Genomic DNA, 26,589 nt, shown 5'->3' with positions numbered 1-26,589 from the left:
GTTTTGATATAATCATTTATTGATTACCAATATATTCCCAATTATTATTTTTGAAATAAAGCTTACCAATCACTCCAAGCTTGGCCGCAAACATCAGTGCGATCCCAATGGGGAGACCAATCACATAATACCCAATGGCGTTAACAATGGCTCCCACCTTCTGACTTCCAGTTCCCCGCAGAACGCCACCACTCGTACACTGTGGGCAGGTAACATCTCATCAGTGTGAACACTACTGGTGCTTTTGAAAGACTCCCCACCTCCCAAGCATGGACCAGATATTTCATGCCACTCAGACTTAAAAATCCATGAACATGTGACAATATCCTGCAGAAGGAACCATGACAATAGTACTTCCTACCCTAACTCCTCTTCTCAGTTGAAATTTACCATCATCAGAAGAAACACATAATGTAGATCATGAAAGTTCTTAAGGGCATAACACTCACAGCAAGTCCTTCAAAGAGGTGGGACACAGCATAAATTGGGACCACCTGAGCCACCAGAGCAACGATGTCTCTGTTCAGAAAATAAAGCACATGGTGATTAGTGGAACACAAATATGTGGGAGGCCTGGGGTTGTGGCTCAGCGGTAGAGCGCTCGCCTAGCATGTGCGAGGCTCTGGGTTCGATCCTCAGCACCACATAAAAATAAAATAAAGATATTGTGTCCATCTACAACTAAAACATAAAAAAAAATATATGTGGGAAAGGAGAACTACACAGTTCCCGGTGGTGGGATTTTGCTCCTGTCTCAGTTCAGCAGCACAGTTCAGCCTTTGTCTTGCAGACAAGGCCCACGCATTCCGGCCAATAGCTTCTATGCAGGGACAATTCTACAGGTGCTTGGCCCAAAGAAGAAGCAAACTGTATGTTGTAGGACATGACATTTTCTTTTCCCAATGCTGGAGATCCAACTCAGGATCTTGCACATGCTGGGCAAGTGTTTTACCCCTAACCTATACCCCCAGCTCTATCTTATAATTTTTAGGGGGAAACTCTATCTTATAATTTTTAGGGGGAAACTCTATCTTATAATTTTTAGGGGGGGAAATTTTATTTATATATATAATTGCTAAATAAAAGCAGGCAAATGTAATTGAATGTAGTTGACCACATAAACCAATTCAATGACTTGGTACTCCACTGCCTGCAAAAACTAAAGCTTACATTTTACCGTCATCCTTCTAAAATGATTCCTTAGACCAGGCACTATGGTGCACCCCTGTGTTCCCAGCTACTCAGGAGGCTGAGGCAGAAGGATCCTAAGTTCAAAGCCAGCCTGAGCAACTTAGCAAACCCCTAATGCAAAAAAATAAAAAGAATAAGAAAAGAAAGTGGTTGGGGCTGTGGCTCAGCAGTAGAGTGCTTGCCTAGCACATGCGAGGCCTTGGGTTCGATCCTCAACCCACATAAAAATAAAGGTATTTAAAAAATGTAAATATATATATAAAGAAAGAAAGAAAGAAAAAAGAAAAAACTGAGTATGGTGGTGCACAACTGTAATCCTAGTGACTTGGTAGGCTCTCAGGTAGGAGGATTACAAGTTTGAGGCCAGCTTCAGCAATATAGTGAGGCTCTAAGCAACTTAGCAAGATCTTGTCTCAAAATAAAAAGTAAAAAGGGCTAGGAATGTAACTCAGTAGTAAAGCCCCCACCCCTGAATTTTGGTCCCCCAGCACCAAAATAAATTTTAAAAGTAAATAAATAAAATTAAAAAATTTAAAAGTGGATGCTGAGAATGTGTCTCAGAGGCAGAACACTTCTAGGTTCAATCCCACAGTGGATAAAGCATTACAGAGTTAAGAGTTATGGTGCTGTCTATCAGAGCTGAAGGTGTAGTTCAGTGGAACAGCACCTACCCAGCATGTGTGAGGCTGTGAGTTTGATCTCCAGCATCACCAAAAAATGAACAAAAAAGTGCTTTCTATGGAACTAAGGTTAGTAAGTTTTACAGCCATAGATCCTACAAATGGGCTCTAATTTCTAATGCTAGACTAGATGATTCCCCCGCCCTCAGGGAAGGAGGAGTCATTTGGGATTTAACCCAAGTGCTCTTTACCACTGAGTTACATCCCTTTTTATTTTATTTTATCTTATTTATTTATTTTTGAGACATTGTCTCAGCTAAGTTGCTGAGACTGGTCCCGAACTTGTGATCCTCCTGAGTCACTGGAATGACAGGCATGTGCCACCGTGCCCCCTAGAGAGACAGATTTAAAAGCCCACATGTGATAGGAAGCAAGAAAAATTCTATCACTGACCTAGGGAGGCAAGAAATTCATCATACCCTTCAGTGGACTGGTCACAAATAAGCCCATATTATTGCATGACAATAAATATTTGTTAAATGAATGAATAAATGAACAAGATCTTGATCACTTCCTCAGAAAGGACAGGAACATAGTTCATTTACTAAAATTTAATGTCTGAATAGGGAAAATTTGCAGATGATTAAAGAAATCAAACAACAGGAAAAGGAGAGTGAGAAGCCTTATGGCCACAGTCTTCCAATCCACCCCATTACTACCCTGTCCTCCCAGGTAACAATTTTTTCTACTTTGTGTATTTGTCCAGTTTTAATGAAAATATAAGCAAATACAAATGGATATTCTTAATTTCTGTACACTATCACTTCACAAAAAGCATTCTGTACATGATCTGCATCTTGCCGTTTCCACCTCTCATCTTCACCTTTCCTATTCTACCAAAAATATATTATTTTCACTGTGTTGTTCAATTCTTGCCTACTAATATTTATTTTGGATTTTTATTTCTTTTTCTTTTGGGTGCTGGGGATTGAATCCAGGGTGCTGTGAAGCCTAAGCTTGCATGCTGGGCACACCCAAGGAGCACACCCCTGGCTCTTTATTTTGAATTTTTAAATCCATATTAATAAGTGAGAATGGTTTGATTTTCTTTTTTTTAATGTGCAAATTTTGTCAGATTCTGGAGCCACTTTTATGTTTGTTTCATAAACAGAATGCTGAAATTCCATTCTTCTGTGCTGAGGAATAGTTTAAACATGACTGGAATTTTATCCATATTTTAAAGACTGGATAAAATTCTCCTTTGGGACCCTCTGAAACTAATGCTTTTTTGGCATTTTAAATTATTGTCTCTTATTTCTCATAAGGAAATCACCATGTTTAGACTTTCAATCCCTTTTGGGGGTAATTTTTTAATGTCTATATTTTTCTAGTTGTTGATGAACCTTTATTTTATTTTATATGCAGTGCTGAAAATCGAACCCAGTGCCTCACACATGCTAGGCAAGTGCTCTACTACTGAGCCACAACCCCTGCTCTTCTTGAGTAAATTTTGATCAATTATTTTCTTAGAGAATTGTCTATTTCTTCCAGTTCTTAAAAATTCTCTTGCAAAAATAAAAACGTGCAAACTGATTTCTCTCATGGATTTTTTTTTTTAAAAGATGATGATTTGCAGTAATTTACTCCTCTCTTACTGTGTAGAGGGACTTTCTCCTTCTCTCTCTCCTGAGGTTAAACAGGCCCTGCTTCATTTATATCAATGATTTTGCTCATTTCAGTTGCTTCTTGGCTCCTTAGTGACAGCAACACATTCTGATAAACACTATTGTTAGCTGATGTCGTCATTGTGCAAACATCTCAGAATGAACAAATTTACGCAAACCTGATGGTGAACCCTACTACACACCTTGGTTAAATAGTGTGTGTGTGTGTGTGTGTGTGTGTGCAGTATAGCCTATTACTCCTATGGCTCCTAGGGCCATGATAAAGAAAACAGTATGAGAAAAGAATGCAATCAAGAGAAGCAGGGCCTAGGTGGTGCTTGGGGCTCTGCTGACATAATACTGCTTCATGGGAAACCTTTACAAGGAGAGTGCACTCTAAAATAATGGTTAAAAGTGCAGTGTGATAAATACATAAACCAATAATATAAAGTCAGTTATTATAATTATCAAGTATTATGTAATATAGATCAAGTTATTATGTAATATATACATGTTCATGTTATACTTTTATACAGGTGGCAGAGCATCACCACAAACATGTGAGTGGTGACAGCTGTGGCATCGAGAGGCCATAGAACAGGTATCTTCAGCTCTTTTATAATCTGACGGGTCATATATTCAGTCCATCATTGACCAAAATGTCATTATGTTGCACATGATGGTATTTTGATATTTGCGTTTCCTGTGTCTCCTAATCTCAAAGATACAGTTTTTAAGTCTTTTTTTTTTTTTTTCATCCTTTTTCCTGCTCTGTATGGTTTTCAGAAGTGGACAGAATGCAATCCCCCACATTCCCAACGGAACCATCAGTCTAGCCTATATTTCCAGTAAAGTTAATTCTGATTCCCTTTGAGAAAAATCAGAACTATTTATGATTGCCTTCCTTACTCATCCCAAAATGGAAAATCTGTAATACAATGGCAGAGGATGAATAAAAAAAAACTATCTGGATATAGAAGATAAATATCTGAAGAGTAAACTGAAAGTTTGTTCTGCCCACTCCAATGGCTTTTTGAAACCATGGAGCAAAAACCAATTTGCCATTTGGAATTGCTAACAAGGGATCCCAAATAAGAAGTATTCCCATGGTATTTTTGTACAGTTAGAATGTACCAGCTAGTCTCATCAATGAAGAAAGGAAAAATCTGCAAAGCAGAAAGGTATTTATCACACTCCAGAATTCTTCAGCAATCAATCTAATACTGTGATTCCTTTTATCCCCAGCCCTATTTTGTATTTTATTTAGAGACAGGGTCTCACTGAGTTGCTTAGTGCCTTGCCGTTGCCGAGGCTGGCTTTGAACTCATGAACCTCCTACTGCACCCAGCCAATACTGTGATTTCTGAGATAGCTTATGAGTGAAATTTTGACTTCAATCTGATTTGGCAAAAATATTATGCATATTCTATAAACCTGGCAGTTTGGCAGATATAAGATGATTCGTGTCATTGGAGCCAAGATAATTGTTGAGTAGCCCTAATCAGAAATATTACACCAGAAGTGTTCCAGATTATTTTTCAGATTTTAAAATATTTGCATATACATAATGAGGCATCTTGGTACGGGACTTAAATTTAAACACAAAATTCATGGATGTTTCATAGATACCTCATACACATAGGCTAAGGGTCATTTTTTTTTTGTACCCTTAACTACTAAGCTACATTCTCAGCCCTTTTTATTTTTTGATTTTGGGACAGGGTCTCACTAAGTTGTTTACGGCCTTACAAATTTGCTGAGGCTGGCCTTGAACTTGTGATCACAGCCTCCCAAGTCACTGGGATTATAGGCATGTGCTATCACCCCCAGCCTGAAGATAATTTTATGCAATATTTTAGAGTGCCTAGATTTTGCCTGCTAGCTGTCACGTGAGGTGAGGTGTAGAATTTTCCACTTGTGGCATCATGCTGGTGCTCCGAAGGTTTCAGACTCTGGAATACATCTGATTTGAATTTTGGAATGCTATAATCACCGGAAAATTTATTCAATAGTAACAAAGAGTATTTTTTTAAAAAAAGACATGACCATAAGAAGTGTAATACCACTACCAATATCCATTAAACTGACATTCTAGAATATAAGAAGATTCCCACATCTAATCAGTGGAGTTTCTGATCTTGCAAAAGACTCAGACCCATCCTGAGATGCAGCTATCTCAGGCTCCCACCCCCCCATGACAGCAACTCTTTCGCACAGATTTTACCTTTCAAGAAAATCCTGGCACTCACCGGTCAGTAGTGAAAATGTATCCCACGAGGTCCTTACAGCTTAACAGCAGGACACAAAATGTTATAGCAAAGAGCTCTGGAGGTGAGAGGGAAAAAACAGCACAGTGAACAAGGAGGCCCGAAGGACACAGGGGCACTTGGGTTTCATGTACAGAGGCTACAGTCACTATGAGGCTCATGCACGGGGCCAATGGGTCTAAGCACCTGTGACCAGCAGGGAAACCACAGAGGACTTCTTTGCCTGCTCAATGTTGCCAGCACCCAAAGCATTTCCTACCCGGACGTTGGCAGCCACACTGAAGCCCGCAGGGATCTAAAATGAAAAGGAAGCCTACAACAACAAAACTGCAAAATGAGAACAAGAAACAGAGAAGCAACTTGGTGCCTCATATCTCCAAGGCAAAACTTGGTCCTATAAGTTCTGTAACCTAATTTGCAAATGGCCTTGGTCCTACTGGGATGCCCAGGGCTAATGTGGAACCTGGATCCTCAAGATAATGATGCCCATCACACTCTGGACTTTTCTATGAGTTTCTGAACCTCTGCCAGAGGAGGATCCCACAATCACAAACCTCCTCTGGGTATGGGGGAAGGGGAAGGGGATGAGCTATCCAGAGCCCATGCTAGTGTCTGTTCTGAAAGATCATCAAGGAATTAAGTTTAGAAGACATAAACTTGGTACCAAAGGAAGCATAAGGAAAATGCACTGTATAAGGAATTGGCACTGTAGTTACGAATCAGGATTCTGAAGTCAGACAGCCTGCGTTCAAATCTCTTGTGACCCTGAGCAAGTTACTTCCACCTCTCTAGACCTCTGCTTTGCGATCTCAAGTTACTTCGACTTTCTGGACCTTCATTATTTTATCTGTAAAAAGGCTTCAGTCATGGAACCTACCGGACAGGGATACTGTGGGTCTTTACTGAGTCCATACCTGCTTACTGCTTAAGACAGTGTCTCACAGTTAGTAATTGCTCAATACAATTTACTGTGACTATTATCTATAAATTTTCCACTTGGCAAATATTAATAAAGAAAAAAGATTCATCACTGTATAAAAGTTGCTATATAGTCAGGATAACTAAGGATGGGGTTAAAGAAAATCTAATACACAGATTGAGGAAGGATTGAGAGATGTAAAAGAAATGGAAGTCTTAGTCCCCACCTAAAGCTCACGAAAGGGACAGAGATCTTGCAACAAATGATTTCTTCACCATAAAGGAAAATAATAGGGAAACGACAGGGAGAAACCTGGCAGGCACCACCTTGACTAAGCAACCCAAATTAACATCACCAATGATAGAACCATCAATATCATGTGCCTCCTGATACAATGCCCTGAGAAGCACATGGCATTGCTTCTATAATATTCCTGCCAAAAATGGATGTTAGTCTGAATCTATTTATGAGAAGATAGGTAGAACACACAGTCAAGGAAGACAGAGAAAGTCTAAGGATTTGATCGATTTGTTCCAGATTAAAGAACTCTAAAGAGACATGTAACCCTAATATCAAAGGAAATAAACAGTTATAGAGAAGATTACTGGGACAATTATGGACCTTGCAGATAAATAACAGGCAGGTAGGTAGATAAATAGACAGACAGACAGAGCCAGCAAACGGAGCAAAATGTGAACAGTTGTTGAAGTAGAAATGTAAATTCTTACAAGCCTGTTGGAAAGAATATGCAACACATGCAAAGGATTTGAAATTGTACATTAAGTGTCACTTGGTACAAATTTAAAGAAACCATCGAGCAAGTACACAGAGACGTTCATCCTAGGATGTTCATTGAGGTGTCCATTATATACATAGCCAAATGGAGGAGAGAATGTAACCCTAATGCCACAAAAAAACTCAAAGCATCTTTGCTGGTTTTAGTCTCTTTCCACATTACAAATGCCCCCTTTCCATCGTGTGTGTGTGTGTGTGTGTGTGGTGTCGGCGATGGAACCCAGGAACTAGCACATGCTAGGCAAGAACCCTACCAATGGAGCTTCACCCCCAAACCCTGTCTTTAATTTTATATTTCTAAAGTGATAACTTGCTATAGAAGAGAGTCCTTCAGAATATGCAATGGATGTTTTCCATAAATCAAAGTCACAGAAAATCCTCAAATGAGTGGAGTTCCTCAAATGAATGGAAATCCTGCTTCCCATTCTTAGGAGGACCCACTATGATTTAGGAGGCTTCAGAACCAAGCAGTTGGGCATGGTAAGTAACTTAGCCTTTATGGCCTTATGCTCTGTTTCTTCTCACCTGGCCCCTCAAGGCACTCCTGCTGTGACAACTGAAAAGATTCTAAATGTGTGAAAATACAATCAAACCTGTCCAACTTGAATTGTGGTAGAAACAGAAAGCTAGAAGATTGTTATGATTTGGATATGAGGTGTCTCCCCAAAGCTCCTGTGTTAATGCTAGAGGTTATGGGAGCTGTAACCCAATCAGTGGATTAATCCATTTGATGGATTAAGAACTTGAAAAGACTACCACACTGGGTGGTAACTGTAAGCAGCTGGACTATGGCTAGAGAAGGAGGGTCACTGGGAGCATGCCCTTAAGGATCATATCTTGTCCCCTGGCTCCCCATTCTCTTTCTGGTCCCATGAGGCAGCTTTCCTTCACCACGCCCTCTACCATGATGCTCTTGGGCCCAGCGCAATGGAGTCGGCTGTCCGTGGGCTGAACCCCTGAAACTATGAACCCAAAAGAAACTTTTCCTCCTCTAAGTTCTTCTTGTCAGGTTTTTGGTCACAGCAATGAAAAGCTGACACATAGATCATTTGGAGTTTCTGCCTAACTCCCGCTTCAGCTCACAGGGAAGATCCAGCCATACCATAAGGACCCTCCTGGGCTTTCGGATAACATTCATCAATCATTTCACAAATCACTTACATCACGAAGGCTGTGCCCATCAAAGAAAGTCACCTGCAGAATTACCAAGCGAGGGGAACACCTCGCATGTCCACATGGTGGCACTCACTCACCATGTACACGATGATGGCTAGCTCGTACACGATAGACTGAGCTCCCAGCTCCACCATGCCAAGGATACCTGGTGAATCAAGAAAGCTGACACCTTGCTTTTGGACCCATCTCCCCAATCCCCTGAACCCTACCCCCATTTTCACAAATCATCCCTATACAGACCACTCAGGAAGCTCCCAATCTCGTAGGCCCACCACTCGATGCACAGCATGAGCATGCTTGGGATAGCCAGGCGCAGGAAGGAGGCCCAGTCCTGCAGGCACTCGAGGGACCACCCTGCAGGCACACACACACACACACACACACACATTTCCAGCATTATCTGGCCAGCGGGCTGAACTCAGCCCAAGGCAAAGGCTCATCCACATTAGAAGACAAAAGGCAGTCGTACCTCCCCATGTAGCTTGATGCAGTTTCCTCCCAAGGATGTAGAGAAAGAGGAGGAGAGCCAGGGTGAACTGAGCAATCATATTGGCCAATGCAGAACCCCTGGAAAAGACAGTCCCTGTAAGGGCAGGCACCTGTGCTTCACCTTCTCCAAGCCTTCCTCAGTCAGGAGGGAAGCTATGCCCCTTGTTGTACTCTCTCCAGCAGGTTCCAAGGTTATCTTCCCAGGACAGCACATCCCTCCATCCCCAATAGGGTTTTCCAGAGTAGCAGAAGGAGGCTACACAAGGAACAGCAAGTGCCCACCCTTCTTCCCTGGACTCACATCACCCCAAGATGCAGTTGATGGAGAAACAGGTAGTTAGCAAGGGCGTTGACAAGGTTAGCGGCAACTCCCGTCAGGATCTGGGGCAGAACAATTCCCTGGAACAAGGAGACGACACAGGCCACACTTACCAGACACTCTCCAGCTAGCCTGCTCAGCTGGGTGTCTATCTCTGGTGTAGCAGGAGGGGTTAACTGGGGTGCAGTATTAGGTCCCTGCTACTCCTACCTCCCCACTCTCCCGGTCCCTCCTCTTGCTTCTCTTTCTAAAGCATGAAGTGAAGAGCTCTAACCACAGAGAGACGTACGGGCAAGAAATGTGGAGAAAGCAGAGAGAAGAGAAATGGCTCATCTCCAAAGGTTCCAGGATGCAGGAGCTGACAGGTTTTTAAAAAGGCACTTCTACACTGGACGGTGTGTGAAAGCGCAATACTCTCTCAACCAAAATGGGAATTCAGAAAAATCGACCCAAGGAGATCTTGTGAAACTAGTGTTTCTTTCTGGAGGTGTGTGGAACGGACTATATCATAGCTGACTCTGAGAAACAGTGGCAGGAAAAATTTCCAGCCTATTTGGGTATTTCAAATGCAGACTTAGGGGCTAGGGTGTAGCTCAGCGGAGGAGCACTTGCCTAGTATGTTTGAAGCCCTGGATTCAGTCCCTAAGGGGAAAGTAGCAAATCAAATGAAGACTTAGCACATGGACATAAAATAACATTTTATGGATGTCAAAATCTGTCCTGCCACATAAGGATAGAAGAACAGAATACGTAGGCTGCAAAGACAAGAGGGAACACTATTACTCCCAAAGTCTCATTGCTCCCATAAACATGTCTTTCTTCTTTTTTTTTTTTCTTTGAATGACTGCTGCTTTCTTACACACTGAGAAATTTTCTTCTCAAAATCAAAGTCTGTAAGAAATGTTGCTGTTTGAAATGATCTCAGTAAAAAGAAGACATCCCACTCTTCCTTTTGACTTTAACACAAAAGCATCTTTCGGGGTTGAGGGTGAAGCTCAGGGGTAGAGCACTCCCTAGCATGTACGAGACCCTGGGTTCCATCCCCTGCACCATAAAAGGAAAAAGAAAGTAGCTTTAATTTCCACCCCACATGCAGAACTTCACATGAGTCCCTGGATGTAGTGGATTACATCCATCTGCCTCCTACATCCACCATAGCTTTACAGTTTCAGGAGAAAGAGGACCTGGGTCCATGTGACAGTCTAGACTTGATGCTGGTCCTTCACTCAGAGCCCTATTCTGTTCTAATCACCAATCACCGCTTCATTTAAATTTCACCTGAACCCCAGCCTTCTTCAAACTCATATTCTAACTCTTCTTCTTCATCTGATGAGACTCTCCATGACCCCTCTGATTTTTCTCTCAATAATGATTGGAAAAACCTAACAGGTTCGTCTCTGATGGCTCAGGCAGAAGGGGCCAGAACAAGAGTCTTCTTTGACAACCACTTACATAAACCACTTATTTATCAAGAAGCCCCCTGGTTAGTTTTTAGCTGGGGAGCTTACGATCAGATTTACATTTGAGTCTGAAGATAAAATCAGCATTGTGGTGTTGGATGGACTCAGAGAAAGACTGGCAGCAGGAACACTTAGATTCTACAGAAATGACAGAGAACAAATGGCAAGAAATGAATTAGGTGGTGGCACAGAGGAGGGGGAGGGGCAGGTAGCACCTATGGGACCAGGTGACTGAGCAGACAGATGTAGGAGGAAGAAAAAAGAAGTTACTGCCGGGCATCGTGGCGCACGCCTGTAATACCAGCAGCTTGGGAGGCTGGGACAGGAGGATTGAGAGTTCAAAGCCAACCTCAGCAAAAGCAAGGTGCTAAGCAACTCAGTGAGACCCTGTCTCTAAATAAAATACAAAATAGAGCTGGGGATGTGGCTCAGTGGTCCAGTGCCCCTGAGTTCAATCCTTGGTACAAAAAAAAAAAAAGAAGTTGTTACAGGTGTGACAGAGCCTATGAAAGACAGATTACAAGGAGAGAAAGTGGTGGAGGCCATGGATTGAGATGGTATCCAGGCAGGGGAGGAGCAGGCTTGTGGGCAGGATGAAGAGGTCTTATATGCTACATGCATGGGTCTCCCAAAGACAGCTGGAAGTATCACCTGGAGGTCAGAGACAGATGTGGAAGTTATGTGCACACAAATACTCAAAGAGGTAGCTCTGTCAGAGAAAGTCACAGGAGACCCAGGGAGGTCACATTTAAGGAGTGCCTAGGCTCCTCTGTTCTCTTCCTCCCCTATGCCCTCTTGCAGTTTACGAAGTCTCTCCATCACAGCCAGTTGCTTCTTTTTGTTCTACACTCAACTACTGGCCAGGCTTCTCACTAGGGAGGGCCCCTGAGAGAGAAACTTTGGGGTAAAGTGCCACTCCCTCCTCTCTGATGGTTCCTCCCTCCCACCTGCCCTCTCATTCTATTGAGCTCACTGTGATCACATGTCTTTCTTCCTCACAGACCTTCATCATCCCACCACCTCCATAACGACGACGTCATCTCTGCTCTGCTAATTAGCTTGTTTCCCACAAACTAAAGCCCTCAGCAGAGAGCATGAGGCTCTGCTCCAGCAGCCCCTGGGCCAGCGCACCCTTCTAATGCCAGCACCCACAGTGTCCCCCAACACTGCAGCCCCACTATCTGGGGTACCCTTCCCTTGCTTTCTCCTTAGAAACCGCTCATGCTCACCATCACTCTGTTCACACCTCTGACCCTCCTCAGCTCAGGGCTCCTACTTCTAGATCCCACATGGTTCTGAAAAATGGTGTTTTCCTACCCACTGTCCTCACTTGACCAAATTAGGGCCTGAGGTTAAGGCCACCAAGAATGCTGACTTCTGGGTGATTGGGGATGGAACTCAGTAGTAGAGCATTTGCCCAGCATGCACAAGGCCCTGGGTTCCAGCCCCTCAGTCTAAAGACAGTTTGAGTATATAATTCTAACATTTAAAGATTGGAAAAATTTTTTATTTTTTTTAATACGGTAATGTTCAATGAGATCATGAAGAAGGTAGGCTGCTTACTCCTTTCCTTCTCCTTTCCCTCATTCTTCACATTCCTCATGCTAGGAAAGCCTGCCTGCCTGCCTGCCTGTGTGATGGGGATCCACATCCCAGCCCCCATTTACCTGGATTGTTCTAGAAGCAAGTCCATGGTCGTACATCAAACACTGGCATCATGAATCCACACCTACCAAATCAGGCGACCATTCTGGGACCTTTGGCCACTGCTGTTAGCCACATATGAAAAGTCCTGACTAACATTAGATGTCATTAAAATTGAAGCTTTTATGTCCCCACTGGGGAAACTGGGGGCTTTCAGACAGAATCGAGCAGAGAAGCTGGCTCTCTGGAGCCAGACAGGTCATTTGACCCTCATTTCTCTCCAGAGAGTAGACAGGTCTGCACTCTTCCTTCCAAGGAGCCAGTTTAAAATGTAAGAGCCAAAGAACACAGAGGGTCCAACCCTATTTTGCCAATGACAATATTTCCCAGTGGGAACTGGATGTGAATTTTCCAGAGCCAAAAATAATGTTTGATTTCCTTGATATCACTTAGCACCCCTCTCCACATCAAAGTCCTGGATGCACAACCTTGAAAATGTCCCCCACTCTGGGGTCTCTGAGTCTGCACAGGGCCCCCATCCCATTAGCCTTCCAAAGGAAAAGAACTGTCCACATTACCTGGTTGAGCAAGTATTTAACTTGTAATATATAAAGAAAGGTTGCCTGCAAGAGAACCAGAGGTGGATGTTAACGTTGTGGTCTGGCCACACATCAGTGAGCGGGGAGCCACGGCTGGCTTGTGCTCTAACCAAGACCCAGCTGCCCTCTGCCCCCACAGGGACCCACCAAGCCTCCCTCTAAGCACAGGGGCAGGAGCAGGGCGTTTGTGTGGCCAAGAAGTTTCCACACATCTCTCTTATGGATTCATATGATCCAAGCAAACCCCCATCTGAAAAAAGGAAATGCAGTTTTCTTGGTACATGGCAAAGATATTCTGGGGATATCGGGAGGTAACTTGGAGGGCCCCTTCCTTGTAGACAAGGCTGTTGTCCCACTGAGTGGAACGATGAAAAAAAATCACATTTTTTAAAGATTTTAGGGTAGAACTGGAGGTGCACCTCAGTGGTAAAGCATTTGACTAACATTTTAGGTCCTGGTTCAATGCCCAGCAACTCTCACCCCCACCCCCAATTCCTGCCCCCCCCCAAAAAAAAGTGACATAAAAATAAAATGAAGGGCTGGGTATATAGCTCAGTTGGTAGAGTGCTTGCCTTGCATGCACAAGGCCATGGGTTCAATCCCCAGCACCACAAAAAAAAAAAGAAAAGAAAAGAAAAAAAAAGAAAGAAAAGAAAGAAATAATCAACTGGGCTGTGATTGTAGCTCAGTGGTGGAGTGCTTGCCTGGCATGTGTGAGGCACTGGGTTTGATTCTCAGCACCACATATAAATAAACAAAATAAAGGTCCATCAACAACTAAAAAATTATTAAAAAAAATAAAAATAAATAAAATGAAAGCAGATAAACTACAGAGCACAGAGTTAGTTATGAGGACCAATGGATACTATTACAGGCTGAACTGTGTCCCCCAAATTCACACTGAAGCCCTATTCCCCGTGTGACTATATTTGGAGGTCTTTAAAGAGATGATTGAGGGTGTAATAGTGGTGCCCTAATCCAACAGGATCAGTGACCTTATAAGAAGGCACTAGGGGCTCTGTACACAAGAGGATGACTAAGTGACTTGGTAGCAAAAGAGGGAGCCATCTACAAGCCAAGGAGAGAGGCCACAGAGGAAATCAACCCTACTGATACCATTACCTTGGACTTGCGGCTCCCAGAACGGTGAGAAAATACATTTTTGTTGTTTAAGTCCCCCAGTCTGTGATATTACGTTGTGACAGCCCCAGCAAATGAATCCATCCACACTCTCCAACTTAACGACCTCAGCTTTGATTGTTCATTGACCACAGACAAAGGGGTGTCAAACATTAACACCTACTTAAGGGTTCGGTGGGATCACACTCTGTCTCCTGAGCGTGTCTCCACAAAAGGTCTAAAGGTCAAAGTGATGCTCTCAGAGGTTATGAGGTGGGTAAGACCTCTGGGGGTGGGGGAAGAAAGTCTGAATTCTTCTCTCTGGATGATCCCACAAGGCCCTGAAGCTACTGGAATTCAAGAAGGTGGCCTCCTGGAATGGAGTCACCCCCCCCCCCAACCCTGGTGTTTCTTTGAGATGAAGTTAACATTGGCTGCATCCTTAATGGGTGGGATTAAAAGCACACTTCTGCAAAGGAGCCTACGTCACCCAGGAGACTCACAAGACTGACCGAGCCAACACATGGGGTTCACAGAAGTCCCAGCTACTGTTCACCCCTGGACCTCAAGGATGGAGATTTTGAGCCCTTGAAAACTTACAGGAAGAGCTGGAATGAAGATCATCACATAGGTCTGTGTAAGCCTATATCATGAAAAATAAGAAACAATAAGAGAGGCCTGTATTTCAGGAGAGGCAGAACAGAATAACCCAAGCTGCTTTTTGCATCCTTGGTTCTTCCTAAATGAATGGACTCAAAACACTGCAGCGAATGGGAAAATTGATACATAGATCTTGTCATCTTATAACCCAAATTACCTTTCTCGCTTCCTTCAAGCCTAAGTCTAGGATAGGTGTGTTATGGTTTGGATGTGAGCTGGCCCTCCCAAAGCTCCCGTGTTGCTGTTCAGAGGTGAAATGACTAGATGATGAGAGTTGTAACCTCATCAGGAGATCCATCCACTGGATGGATTTATGATTTGAAAGGAATCCTGTACTGGATAGCAACTGTAGGAGGTGTGGTGTGGCTGGAGGAAATAAATCTCCCGAGGGGGTGCCCTGGGGGATTATATCTGGTCCACCTGGCTCCCCCTTCTCAGCCACCATGATCTGAGCAGTCATAATCCTTTAAACCTGTGGGTCTCGAACATGGCAGCTCATTGGCATCACCTAGGAAGCTTTTTTTTTTTAATATTTATTTTTTTAGTTGTAGTTGGACACACACCTTTATTTTACTTATTTTTTTTTTTAAATGTGGTGCTGAAGATCAAACTCAGGGCCTCGCACATGCTAGGCAAGCGCTCTACCGCTGAGGCACAACCCCAGCCCCACCTGGGAAGCTTTGAAAGCGACTGAGGCTCCGACCTCACCCTGGACCAATTAAGAGTCCTGGAGCTGGGGACCAGATGCCTGGGTTGAGGGTTAAAGTGCCCAGGTGATTTTAATACCACCCTCAGTCACAAGTCACAGATCATTGACTACCATGCCTCACGGAGGATGTTTGTAAAGCGAATTCCAATCAAAACTCTTTACCCTGGAAGTCGCCAGGAGAGAAGGGGGTCCAGATCTTAGAAGCCAGGTGTGGAAGGAACTAAGGTGGGAGGGGTCAGCCAAGGAGGGCTGGATGCTCATCTTGGTATTCAGCCTCGTCCCTGCCCTTTATAATTCCCAGAGGGTGAGCCTGCCTGGATAGATGGTCCTTCTGCAGGGGAGGATACCCTTGCCACCACGACATATCTCATCTTACCTGGACACATCCGGGTCCTGCCTGAAGAGCAGCAAGATGTGCTGAGTGTTGAGGAAAAGCGCCCAGCAGGGAAAGCAGCAGAGGAGCAGAATGAGCATGCCCCTCTGTAGGATGACCCCCACATGCTTCAAGTTCTGGCTCCCGTATGTCTGGGGTGTGCACGTCCAAAACAAACCCATTAGCACAGAAATGGCACATCTTCTCTGTCCCCCAAAAGCCTCCCATCATACCTCATAAACAAACATGCCAGCAGAGACTCTGTCATATCCTTTAGGGAAAAGGTGACCATGGTGAGAAAAATGGGTAATTTGAGAATGTCACTGCCTATGAGAACCATCCCGGGGGGGGGGGGGGATATTTTTAAACTGATGACAGGATCCCACTAAAGTTACTCTAGATTTAACTGATCCAAGGTAGGATACCAAGTAATAATACTGTTTAGAAGCTCTCCGCGTGATTCTAACGTGCAGTCAGAGTTGCATAACCTGGAAACTTGTTAAAAATGCAAATTCTCGGGCTCCATTCCAGACCTACTAGAGTGGAAACTCTGGGGTCAGGGCTAGTGGTGTAGGAGCCAGTTCCTACTGACTTACAGAAGCCAAGTTGTGCGCGTGCGTCTCTTCCAGTTTCACGTTCAGTGCCATCTCCGTGGCAGCTTCAGATTAGCCAGAGGGAATGTTTACACAAATACACATGGTTCCTCAATTTAGGAATGGATTAATCTAATTTTTCAACTTTAAGATGGTACGAAGGGGATATGGGGTCAGTCCGTGGAAACCACGCTTTGAATTTTGATTTTGGATCCTTCCCCAGGTTTCTGATATGAGGTATGATCCTCTCTCTTGGTGCTGGGCAGTGGCCGCTAGCCACAGCTCCCGGTCAACCCCACAATCATGAGGGGAAACAACTGAACACAGTGTGTTGTGTGGCTAAACTAGGATATTTGGTAGGTTATCATGCTAAATGCATTTTCAACTTCAAATGTTTCCAACCTGATGGGTTTATTGGGATATAATAGCACAATCAATTTAAAATATCTATATATGAGTCAGAATGTTTCCCTCCACCTCCTCCCTCTTTCCCAAAGAGAATGTGAATATTAACCTACACCCTAGATAGGGCCCAGCAACGTGTGTTTTGACAAACCCTTGAGGTGATTCTGATGCAGGCCCAAGTTTGAAAAACTACAGGACCATTAACTCAAACGTGTACATGATAGAAGAGACTTTTGCAAAATATTCACTGTTTGGTCAAAACAAATCAGGTAGTCATACAGTGAACACTAGTTCACAATGCTGAAAGGAACCCAGCCACATTTCAAATACAGCAGGCAAGGAGAACTGGAGTCAGTTGAGTGAGAATGCCACAGGTGTCTACTGTTGCGGATTTTTCTCATCCGTGGGCACACATGACTCTCCTTCTTGCTGATGGGTTCTGCCATCTATACTTAAGAGAAGATGTTGGGGACACTGAGAAAATGTGACCACTTCCATACCTGGGAGATGAGGGTGTCACATGCAGAAGATAAGCCATGTCCCACTGAAATGCCGGTGACATTGATAACCTGGAGATAAACCAAGGAGAAGACCAGACATTGTTAAAGAGGAAAGAAAGGTAAATTTTCTATCTTGCTGATCCAAGCCAGCCAAGCTCCTCCTTCAGCATTAACAAGCCAATCTAATCACCTTGTTAACTCCCCGGAACCCCTGCTCCGATCTATTGGGCCAGATTAAAGGACATACACACGAGATCAGAGAGGGATGAAAAATCTAGCTCAGAGGTCGTTACCCAGTGTTTTTGTATTTTAAGTCTTAGATATTTTGCTCTCTAACTTCAGGGAGTCACGAACCCTTCTTATGGGAACGGAATGGGGCACTAGCCATTTTGGATCAGTCCCTTGCTCAAAACTGTTGGTTGAGCCCCCATCATCCAGAAATCCACAATGTGCAGTACTCTAAAATCTGCAGCTTCAGGACTGACAGGATGCTCCAAAAGTGGTCATGTGTCATCGCAGCAGGAGAAAAGGAACACTGAGGGTTTTTCTAAACCTCTGCTAGGAAGTCTTGTACGTACTGCAATTGCAAGTGTGACTGCATCCAGTTCCAGCTTGCCCAGATGGCCGCAAAACACAGAGCTTATGAAACTGATCAGGAACATCATCAGCTGGGCCAAGAACTGGGAACAGAGGAGAAGAGGAGGAGAGATGAATGCCAGCCATCACAGTCCAAGGTGGCTCGGTGCCCTCCCCCAACCAGCTCCAGTGGGAGGTAAAGGCACCCAACTTTTAGAGAACCACTGCCAGCTTCCATAGTCCAATGTACGATTTCTGAGGGCCTTTTTGAAATAGCCAAATGTTGATCTGCAATCACTGGGGTCAAAAACCCATTAAATTTTTTTTTTAATTTTTTAAAAATTTTAATTGAAGCGGAACTTGCTAGTACATGCCTGTAATACTAGTGACTCGGAAGGCAGAGGCAGGAGGATTCCAAGTATGAGGCCAACCTGGGTAACTCAGCAAGATCCTTTCACAAAACAAGAAATAAAAAAGGGCTGGGGATGTAGCTCAGGGGTGCAATATTTACCCACACCCCTAGATAGGGCCCAGCACCCTGTGTTTTGACAAACCCTTGAGATGATTCTCATGCAGGCCCCTGGGTTCAATTCCAAGTACCAGAAAAAAAAATGTTTTTAATTGACACATAATAAGGATACATACTTATGGGGTACAGTGTGATATTTAATATAGTATTACATTGCCATGTAATGATTAGATCAGGGTAAGGGGTGCACCCATTACCTTCAACCCTTATCATTCCTTTGTGTTGGGAACATTCAAACTTCTCTACACTAGTCATTTTGAAATATGCAATTAATTGTTGTCAACTGTAGTTACCCTACTGTGCTATAAAACGTTAGAAGTTTACCTCCTACCCAACAGCACCCCTGTACCAACAGGTCATCCTCTTTCCATTCCCCCAGAATCACATTTTTAAGAACATCCTAGTCTTTTTGGTGTTATTTTTCACTTCAGTTGCTCATGCATAGATCACATTAAATTTCTTCAGAAGTTTTCAGAGGTTGCTTTCTTGGATAACCTCTTTGTTCCTTGTTATTCTAGATTCCTAAATGAGAATTCTCCTGAAGAGAATATAGCTTTCAGTGGCAAGAACTCACTCCAGTCAGCATGACATTCCACAATCAGCAGGGCCTAAGGTAGGAGTGAGATCATTCACTGAAAGGCCAGTATAATCTGGGATCCCTGGGTGAAATGCTACTGGTTGCACCCGAGTGTCTCTGTCTCTGTCTCTCTATGTCTATGTCTATGCCTCTCTCTCCCTCTCTCTCTCTCTCTCTCTCTCTCTCTCTTTCTCTGTACTGTGGATTGAACCCACAAGCACTTTACCTGTGTTTTTCATTTTTATTTTGAGACAGGGGTCTCACCAAGTTGCTTAGAGCCCCTCTAAATTGCTGAGGCTGGCCTTGAACTTGCAATTCTCCTGCCTCAGCCTCCTGAGTCTCTGGGATCATAAGCACATGCCACTGTGCCCAGCTACCTATAATTCTACAAGGCTCAGATATGAAAGCAAATTCAGTTTCTGGACTATTAAGCTTATTCTTCCTCAAAATTCCAGTGACTACTAAGAACCGCACAATGCTTGGTCACTTATATCTTGAGGTTAATTTAAAACCAGTTCATGCTTAGACCCAAGCAGTCCAATATCAGATTATTCATGTCTTATATCTCTCCAAGAGGGAGGTTCATTTGAACCCCCTTCCTAGGAGAAGAGAACAGGCATCTAAGGACTTGCTTGCCTGTCTCACAGAAGCCCTTCCAAAAACTGGTGCCAGGGATGGTGACAGTGTTGGTTCTGCTCCAATGCTACCTCTTATAGCCTTTCAAGGGCTTCCAGTGACACAGCTTTTATTTCTGGTCTCCACACAAACTGTGCCAGCCCTTTAGCCATCCCAAAATTGCTGTATTAGTACCTGATCAGGTCCAGAGCTGTAACAAGGTGAATACTCTCTTTCCTTTCATCACTAGAAACCACATCTAGAGAGACCATGTCCAACTCCAGTGATTGACCAGACCTTCAAAATATGAATGGCCTTCTTCTAACTGTGTGTCTGTGTGTGTGTGTGTGTGTGTGCGCGCGCGCGCGCACACACCCAAGTCTTAGGAACATATCTTTCTTGCATCAGCTCCCAAACCCAGACCCTCTCTCACTACCACAGAAATCACATGTGAATTTAACTTCCAACAGGGCCTCTTTCTACTGAGCATAAGGAAGACTTTGGTATTGCACAAGAAAGACAAAATAAGACAGGAGAGAAATGGAAATGGAGGAGTGGAGATGTAAATAAAAGAGGTGGGGACCAAGGGTGTGGCTCTGGGATAGGGGGCTTACCTAGCACAAGTCCTAAATTCAATCCCCAGCACCACAGAATAGAAGAAGAAAGGAAAAGACGTGAATAATCTGATTCTGTAGAATCTAAATTTTGAGCCAATGGATTTCCATAGCCTCGTGCCAGGACTCAGTGACATGATTTAGGTGTTGTCATTTCCCTTACAGATGTTCTCTGTGGTTTCATTCAGTGGTGTTGGTGGCTATTTAAATTGTGAACTCAGATAACGTCAAAGGTCTTAGGTCACCCAGCATCATTTCCCAATCTTTTCAGATGGCTGTTCATGAGGTGTTGGGTGCCCAGAAACCATAGCAAACTGTCATGTTCACGGAACGTTTTCTGTTTTCTCCTTTCCCATAGAACTTCATGTTTCCACCACACCGTTCCCTGCCTCCTTACAGGTGACCCATAAGCTATTTTTCATGTCTTCATGTGAAAAAGGCTCATTCTTGCCTATCAACAGGCCTCTGGAGTGCAGCCGAGATTTTGCTATTATAAACCATACTGTTCCGAACATCTTTTCAGCTGGGTGGGGATGAGGCATTTTCTTAGGGTGAGCGCCCAGTCCAAGGGTAGGAATAGTTCAGATGTCTCTTATAAAAAGTCAAAGAAAGTTGAGCACAGTTCAGCTGATCCAGTGAGACACACCTTCAATGTCAATGCCAGCTAAAACTGTTCCTTTGTGAAGGCCGCTACAATTTTGCTGGGGTTATGGTAACAACCCTGTTCTCGTTACCCAGGCCAGGCAGCCAAACCCAGCCAGCCCATCCTGAGCCTCAGACCCAGGAGGGACAGAGTTCTGGAACTTAGATTTACTAACTATTCCTCAGATTCTGGTTTCAAGCCCTTTGGATGACTCCTAGTCACAGAATGTGGTTTATGTACACAAAGGTCACCCAGGGAGCAAGGTGTTAAAAACGCTTGTGTTCTGGCTGATTTTGACAAACTGGTTTAGGAGATAAGGGGGGCTGATGAATCTGCATTTTAACATATCCTCCACCTACCTCCATATATAGCCTATACACAGGTGCTCAAGGATAACACTTTGAGAATGTTCTAGACCCTTGGGGGGGGGGGGGGGAAGCATGTTGCTATGCCAGGGAATTCACCAATCCTGGACAAAGTTTTGTTGCCCTAAGATATCTCAATGCTGCCTGAAAAACAGTGAACTGAACTGGCAGTGGCTCAGATGGAGCCAAATGGACAATAGAAATTGTGAAGAGTAGGGGCTGAATGTGTGTAGCTCAGTTGCAGACCTCGTGCTTAGCATGTTCCAGGCCCTGGGCTCAAACTCAGTGAACTGCTCAGTGAACTGTACAAGTCCTCCCGAAGGACTTCTCTTACCCCTTCCCAGTGGGCCTGAAAGTCCACTCTCAGCAGCAAAAGGTCAGCACAGAAAAGAATCTGCAAAGTCACCCCAGACAGCCTCCTTATACATGAGGAAGCTTCAGTCCAAAGTCACCTGACTGAACGCAGAATGTCTTTTCAGGACAACGTCTCTGGAACTCAAAGTGCCTGGGTGTGCATTAACCAAACACCCACTGCTTCATTCCTACCCAACCGAACCCATGGTAGAAAAGGAAAAGATGTTGCAGATTCAGGAACTCAGCTAAGTGGGATTTGCATGGTGAGCTGTAGGGACACAGCAAGTAGTCAGGAAAGGTCCCTGGAGGCAATGAGTTAACATTTGAATGATGAATTTTCTAGGCAGAGGGACCGAGTATAGGTAGTGGGAGGGGGTGCTGAGGCTTCCTAGGAGAAGGGCAATGGAAGACCGTGAAACAAGCTAAGGCAGGAGGGTTCAATAGAGATCAGAGCTCAGAGGGACTTACAGGATCAAGTTCAGGGGTTTGCGCTGGGGCTCAGAGCTCAGATATGCATTTGAAAGGGTTTTCAGAGCTCCATGTGGAATATTTTGGGCACCATGAGCTAGAAACTCTGCTTGGAGCTATAGTGGTCCACTGAGAGAGTGGGAATGTGAAGTAGATCTCTCTGAGAGACATTCAGAATGCTAAAACCAGAAGCCTTCAGGAGGATGGGTTGGAAGGGGAACTGGAAAGGAGAGAGGGAAGGTCCTAGGCCCCTCTGGGGTTCTGTCTTTTAGCTCCCACCAACACTCAATACTTCCCCACGTCCTTTCACTCATCCTTTGACCTGTCTGGAAGAGGAACCCTCTTCCCCTTCCTGGTTTTCCTCTCCTTTGGCCTGGATTGCCTCCTGTCCCTTGCAACCTTCCCTGCTGAATCTGACATATGTCACTAATCACTCCCTGTCAAGTATTTCCCTATACCCCCATGACAATTCACATTTTCAGCCTGCATTTGTTTGTTTTTCTTGTCTTGACTCCAGTTTCATCTGATGTCACCCCTCTGCCCGAACTATCCCTGTATCTTATGCCCTGAAGCCCTAGAAGTTTCCAGAGCTCTTTCCCAGAAGCTTGGACCTAGGCATCCTACTTCTCTTACATCACAGTCCATGCCCACAGGGAAATCCATCTTTGGGGTTATTTTTTGAGGACTCTAACAATTCATCTTGGTTGAAAGATGTTAATCACAAAAGGAAAGCACAGTTGAACGGCCTGAGGCTAGGTATTTGCAGACTACCACTTTCCATCCCTGGGCAAATACCCGCATGCCTAAAGTTTTCAGCAGGATAAAATGAAGAGCGTCTTTTGAGAGGTGAACCTGTGTATCTCCCACTCTCTCCTTGGCCTTCTGGATCATTCTCTCTTCAGATCAATAGGAGAGTATCATGGTGAATCCTAATAGTCCCAAGTGTCAGGAAACATGAGAGGTCTGGAAGGGAGATGGTGAATAAGAAAGAGGAAACACACACACACACAGAGAGAGAGAGAGAGAGAGAGAGAGAGAGAGAGAGAGGCGCGCCACACTGGCCATTCTACCTATTTTATGGTAGAGTCTTGGAGAAGACAGTATTGGACATTGACCACAGGGGGAAAAGGTTTTGATCTCCTATCCCTTGCCCCTTAGAAAATAGGAAACTTAACAGCAGATGGGAATAGAGATGGAGAGGCTTCAAGACAGGATCCATATACTGGTACCAGAAGTCTCCAATCTCATTTTTGCAAAGCATTCATGGGCATGTACATAAAAGAGTGGAAGGGAAAATCCCAAATTATCTCTTGACAGTGTGATCTTAGAGTATTTTTCTTCTGTTGGTCTTGGGTTCCCCCCCACCCTGCAATGAGTATGTATTGTAATTATAATAAACACAATCATGCACATGTATAGGTGTATATGCACACAGACAGAAAGGGGAGCCCCCTTCAGATCAGTCTAATGCTGGAGATCCAAGGAGGTCTCCTACACCCAAGGCATTGAAACAGACTGAATTTGGGGGATGCCCTCTGGAATGGAGTTCAACTTCCTCATGACGAGAATGGAAGCCATGGGTCTGCCACCCCATGGCCTAACCAGGGTGGCCAAAGAAGCTGAGGATGGAGACTGCCCCCTGCCCTGACCTGTCTAGCAAAGGCTAACTAAATCTGCATATGTGTATTTCCTTCCTTTCCTCCCATTCTGCCCCCTGTTGAGGCCAACTAATTCTACATATGTATACTACCTGGCTTTGGTTTCTATAAATTTTAAGGGCTTTGGTGGGACCTGAAGGGAGAAGGAATCTAGCTGCTTCCCCCCGATTTGATCAAACTGCAAAAAGTTCACTTTTCTTTTTTCCATCTTGTGCCTATTTTTTACACAGGTGGGTGGCCCAATCCAACCATCTGGGCTCATCCTCACTTTATGGATGGATAAGTGGAAACTAGAAATGCTCAAATTCACAAATCCATTTCCTAACATACTTTGGAAGAGATGGAAGCAGGTGTAACAGGGATCCTCTTTTGAAGTTGCCCTGATTTCCTCCTCCCTTTGCCCTTCCATCCCTCCATAATCCTTTCAGAGAAAAGAAAGCCCACCTAGAGGTTACAATGTTAACCAATGTTAACTGCTAAATCCCCATCCCCTGGCCCCTTGCAGTACCGAGATTGAAGCCAAAGGCTCTCTAACACTAGGCTACATCCCTGTATCCCTGTATTTTTTATTTTGAGACAGAGTCATGCTAAATTGCCCGGGTTAGCCTCAAACTTGCGATCCTCCTGCCTCAGGCTCTCAGATTACAGGCCTGTACCACCATGTCCTCTAAATATTTCTTTAGAATTCTAGAACGCTGAACATCTGATGACCTTTGTAGTGCTCCTTCTGTTTGGATCTATGTATCAACTAACAGGGAGCATGTAAATTCAAAAGGAAAAGAACAGCAGCAGCTCACTGACCCCAGGATTGGAAATCTACTGCAATGTTCCAGAAAAGAAAAAAGAGCACACAGACGAAGAGGACCCGGCTCAGCACCTAGCTTTTCTGCCCTGCTTCTCCTTTCTCCTCCCTATAAAAGCCCTTTGTGCCTCCTGAGAACTCCTAGATGGATCTTTGAGGGGATAGCTTCTCTATTTTCTCAAGAATGCCAGCCCTTGAGTAAGCCTGAATCCATTCTATCAACTCTCAGCTCTCTAATATTGGCCTTCCAGGGGCAGGTAATCTGGACCATTAATTCCCTCAACACAGGGAAGTAAAGCCCAGGTCTGGAGATTCCAAAGTAGGAGTTCTTTCCTGTCTACCAGGAGCATCACAGCCTCCTACACACTGGGTGGATTTTCATTCCATAGCTTTATCCTGCTCATGATTCTTACTGCCTGCACTCCACAATGCTGTCACTATATCCCACAAACCACGGCAAGTACCATTGCTGGAGGCCACACCTTTCCATCTTAGCCAGAGCAGGTGCAGAATGTCTATGCCTTAACCAAAAGTGTATTCTCTGTAAACATTCACTGACAGCTTCTGGTCTAGTTGAAGTGGCTATCCTACCCCACAACTGGAACTGGCAGAACATGAACAGGATCACGTGTTTTGTGGTTCTTACGATTTAAAACGCACCGGGGCGCACACACATTACCTTTAAAAGGCAAGGCAGAAAGAGGCCTAAGCAAAAAGCAAAACAAAACAAACGAACAAACCAAAACAAAAAACAAAACAAAAAAAACCCACAGATAAGAACTTCAAACAGAACCACGTTAAAAACTTTTTTTTTAACACAATTACTTGTGGGGAAGGGAAGCTGGTGCAGGATGCCTTTGCAGAGGTTGATTCCGAATTCCAAACACTTTCAGAAGCCTAAATGCAACAGGGACAATTCGCCTTCCTCTTCCATGCCTCAGGATAATTATCTGGATACCGGAACTACCGGATTTAGCCGCTAGTTGCAAAGAAGCCAAGTTTTGGGTACTTTGAACTTCTAGTAACTTTTGCTTAGTTCTCTGAAAATCCGCGCTCGCTGAAGGCACCCGGCGGTGGTGGTGGTGTGTGTGTGTGTGGGGGGGGGGGGGACAGTTTCTTTAGCGGCACAGATTCCCGCTTCCCAGGAGGTACTAACGCAGGATGCGGGAGCCGCCGGCCTCGCGGTGCCTCCTGCTCGCCCAGGAGCCAGCTGTGCCCAGTGGGACGGTGCAGAGCAGTTGGCAACCAGGACACACTCGGAGACGCGGAGGCGCACAGGCGCCCTCCCCGATCTCCGCACCCTGGGAAGGTAGCGCCCACCCGTTCCCCCTCCTGCGGCAAGTTCCCTAGGTCCCCACCTCTCCCAAGTCTCAGGAGTCAACACGGGTCACGGGGCCCCCAACCTGCCTGGACTAGCCTGCAACTGGGGCCACCTGACTCACCGCGGGGCCTGCCAGGATCAGGAGCGCCCGCAGCTCCTCTCGGAAGTCGGAAAACAGCAGGCGGCGCAGCCCGCGGCGATCAGAGGTGTTCTCCGGGCCTACCCGCCCGGGCGCGGGTTCCAGGGGAGCCTCCATGTGCCAGGCGCGGTGCTGCCGGGGAGCGCGGACACTAGCCGCAGGACCGCACTGGGCCCGCCCCAACTCCAGTCCCCGCCCCTGACCACCGCCCCCAGCCCTCCCAGCGCCTTACTGAGTGCGCGGCCAGCCAGCCGCGACCTTGGACAGGCTCCTTGCACCCCCAACACCGGGGTCGTAGGCCCCCAGTCCTAGGAAGGCTGTAAACTCGGGCACTTTTTGGAGATCCGAGTTTGAAAAGCTCTCAAACTAAGGGAAAGCGCTCCGGGGATGGGAGGGCTGATCCTCCGAGGCTCGGACTTTGGGACG

General features: G+C 44.9%; 1 protein-coding gene across 10 annotated transcripts in view; it reads right to left on the bottom strand.

The window, feature by feature from the left end:
* Positions 1 to 26,381, bottom strand: part of LOC308636517 (multidrug and toxin extrusion protein 1-like) — a 37,999-nt gene extending 11,618 nt beyond the window's left edge. Inside the window, exons 1-16 of one of the 10 annotated variants that reach the window (XR_014019436.1) lie at positions 26,146 to 26,281; positions 23,039 to 23,206; positions 18,081 to 18,182; positions 17,503 to 17,571; positions 16,008 to 16,156; positions 14,863 to 14,905; positions 13,123 to 13,167; positions 10,961 to 11,038; positions 9,423 to 9,520; positions 9,102 to 9,199; positions 8,873 to 8,986; positions 8,710 to 8,777; positions 5,929 to 6,037; positions 5,725 to 5,800; positions 450 to 519; positions 67 to 199 (exon numbers count right to left, since the gene is read on the bottom strand). Coding sequence is in view for 1 of the 10 variants with exons in the window: in XM_081272028.1 (XP_081128154.1) it covers positions 67 to 199; positions 450 to 519; positions 5,725 to 5,800; positions 5,929 to 6,037; positions 8,710 to 8,777; positions 8,873 to 8,986; positions 9,102 to 9,199; positions 9,423 to 9,520; positions 13,123 to 13,167; positions 14,863 to 14,905; positions 16,008 to 16,156; positions 17,503 to 17,571; positions 18,081 to 18,182; positions 26,146 to 26,280 (1,309 nt within the window). In the remaining 9 variants the exon portion in view is untranslated. Of the gene's footprint in view, positions 1 to 66; positions 200 to 449; positions 520 to 5,724; positions 5,801 to 5,928; positions 6,038 to 8,709; positions 8,778 to 8,872; positions 8,987 to 9,101; positions 9,200 to 9,422; positions 9,521 to 10,960; positions 11,039 to 13,122; positions 13,168 to 14,862; positions 14,906 to 16,007; positions 16,157 to 17,502; positions 17,572 to 18,080; positions 18,183 to 23,038; positions 23,207 to 26,110 lie in introns of all 10 variants that reach the window. The other 9 variants (XR_014019437.1, XR_014019431.1, XR_014019430.1 and 6 more) reach the window with 9 other exon arrangements.
* Positions 26,382 to 26,589: the final 208 nt, after the last annotated feature.

Source organism: Spermophilus citellus, assembly GCF_964194105.1.
Source record: "Spermophilus citellus genome assembly, chromosome: 17".
NCBI lineage: Eukaryota > Metazoa > Chordata > Mammalia > Rodentia > Sciuridae > Spermophilus > Spermophilus citellus.
The sequence above is the reverse complement of the archived record's forward strand: the minus strand, read 5'-3'. Positions and strand labels throughout refer to the sequence as shown.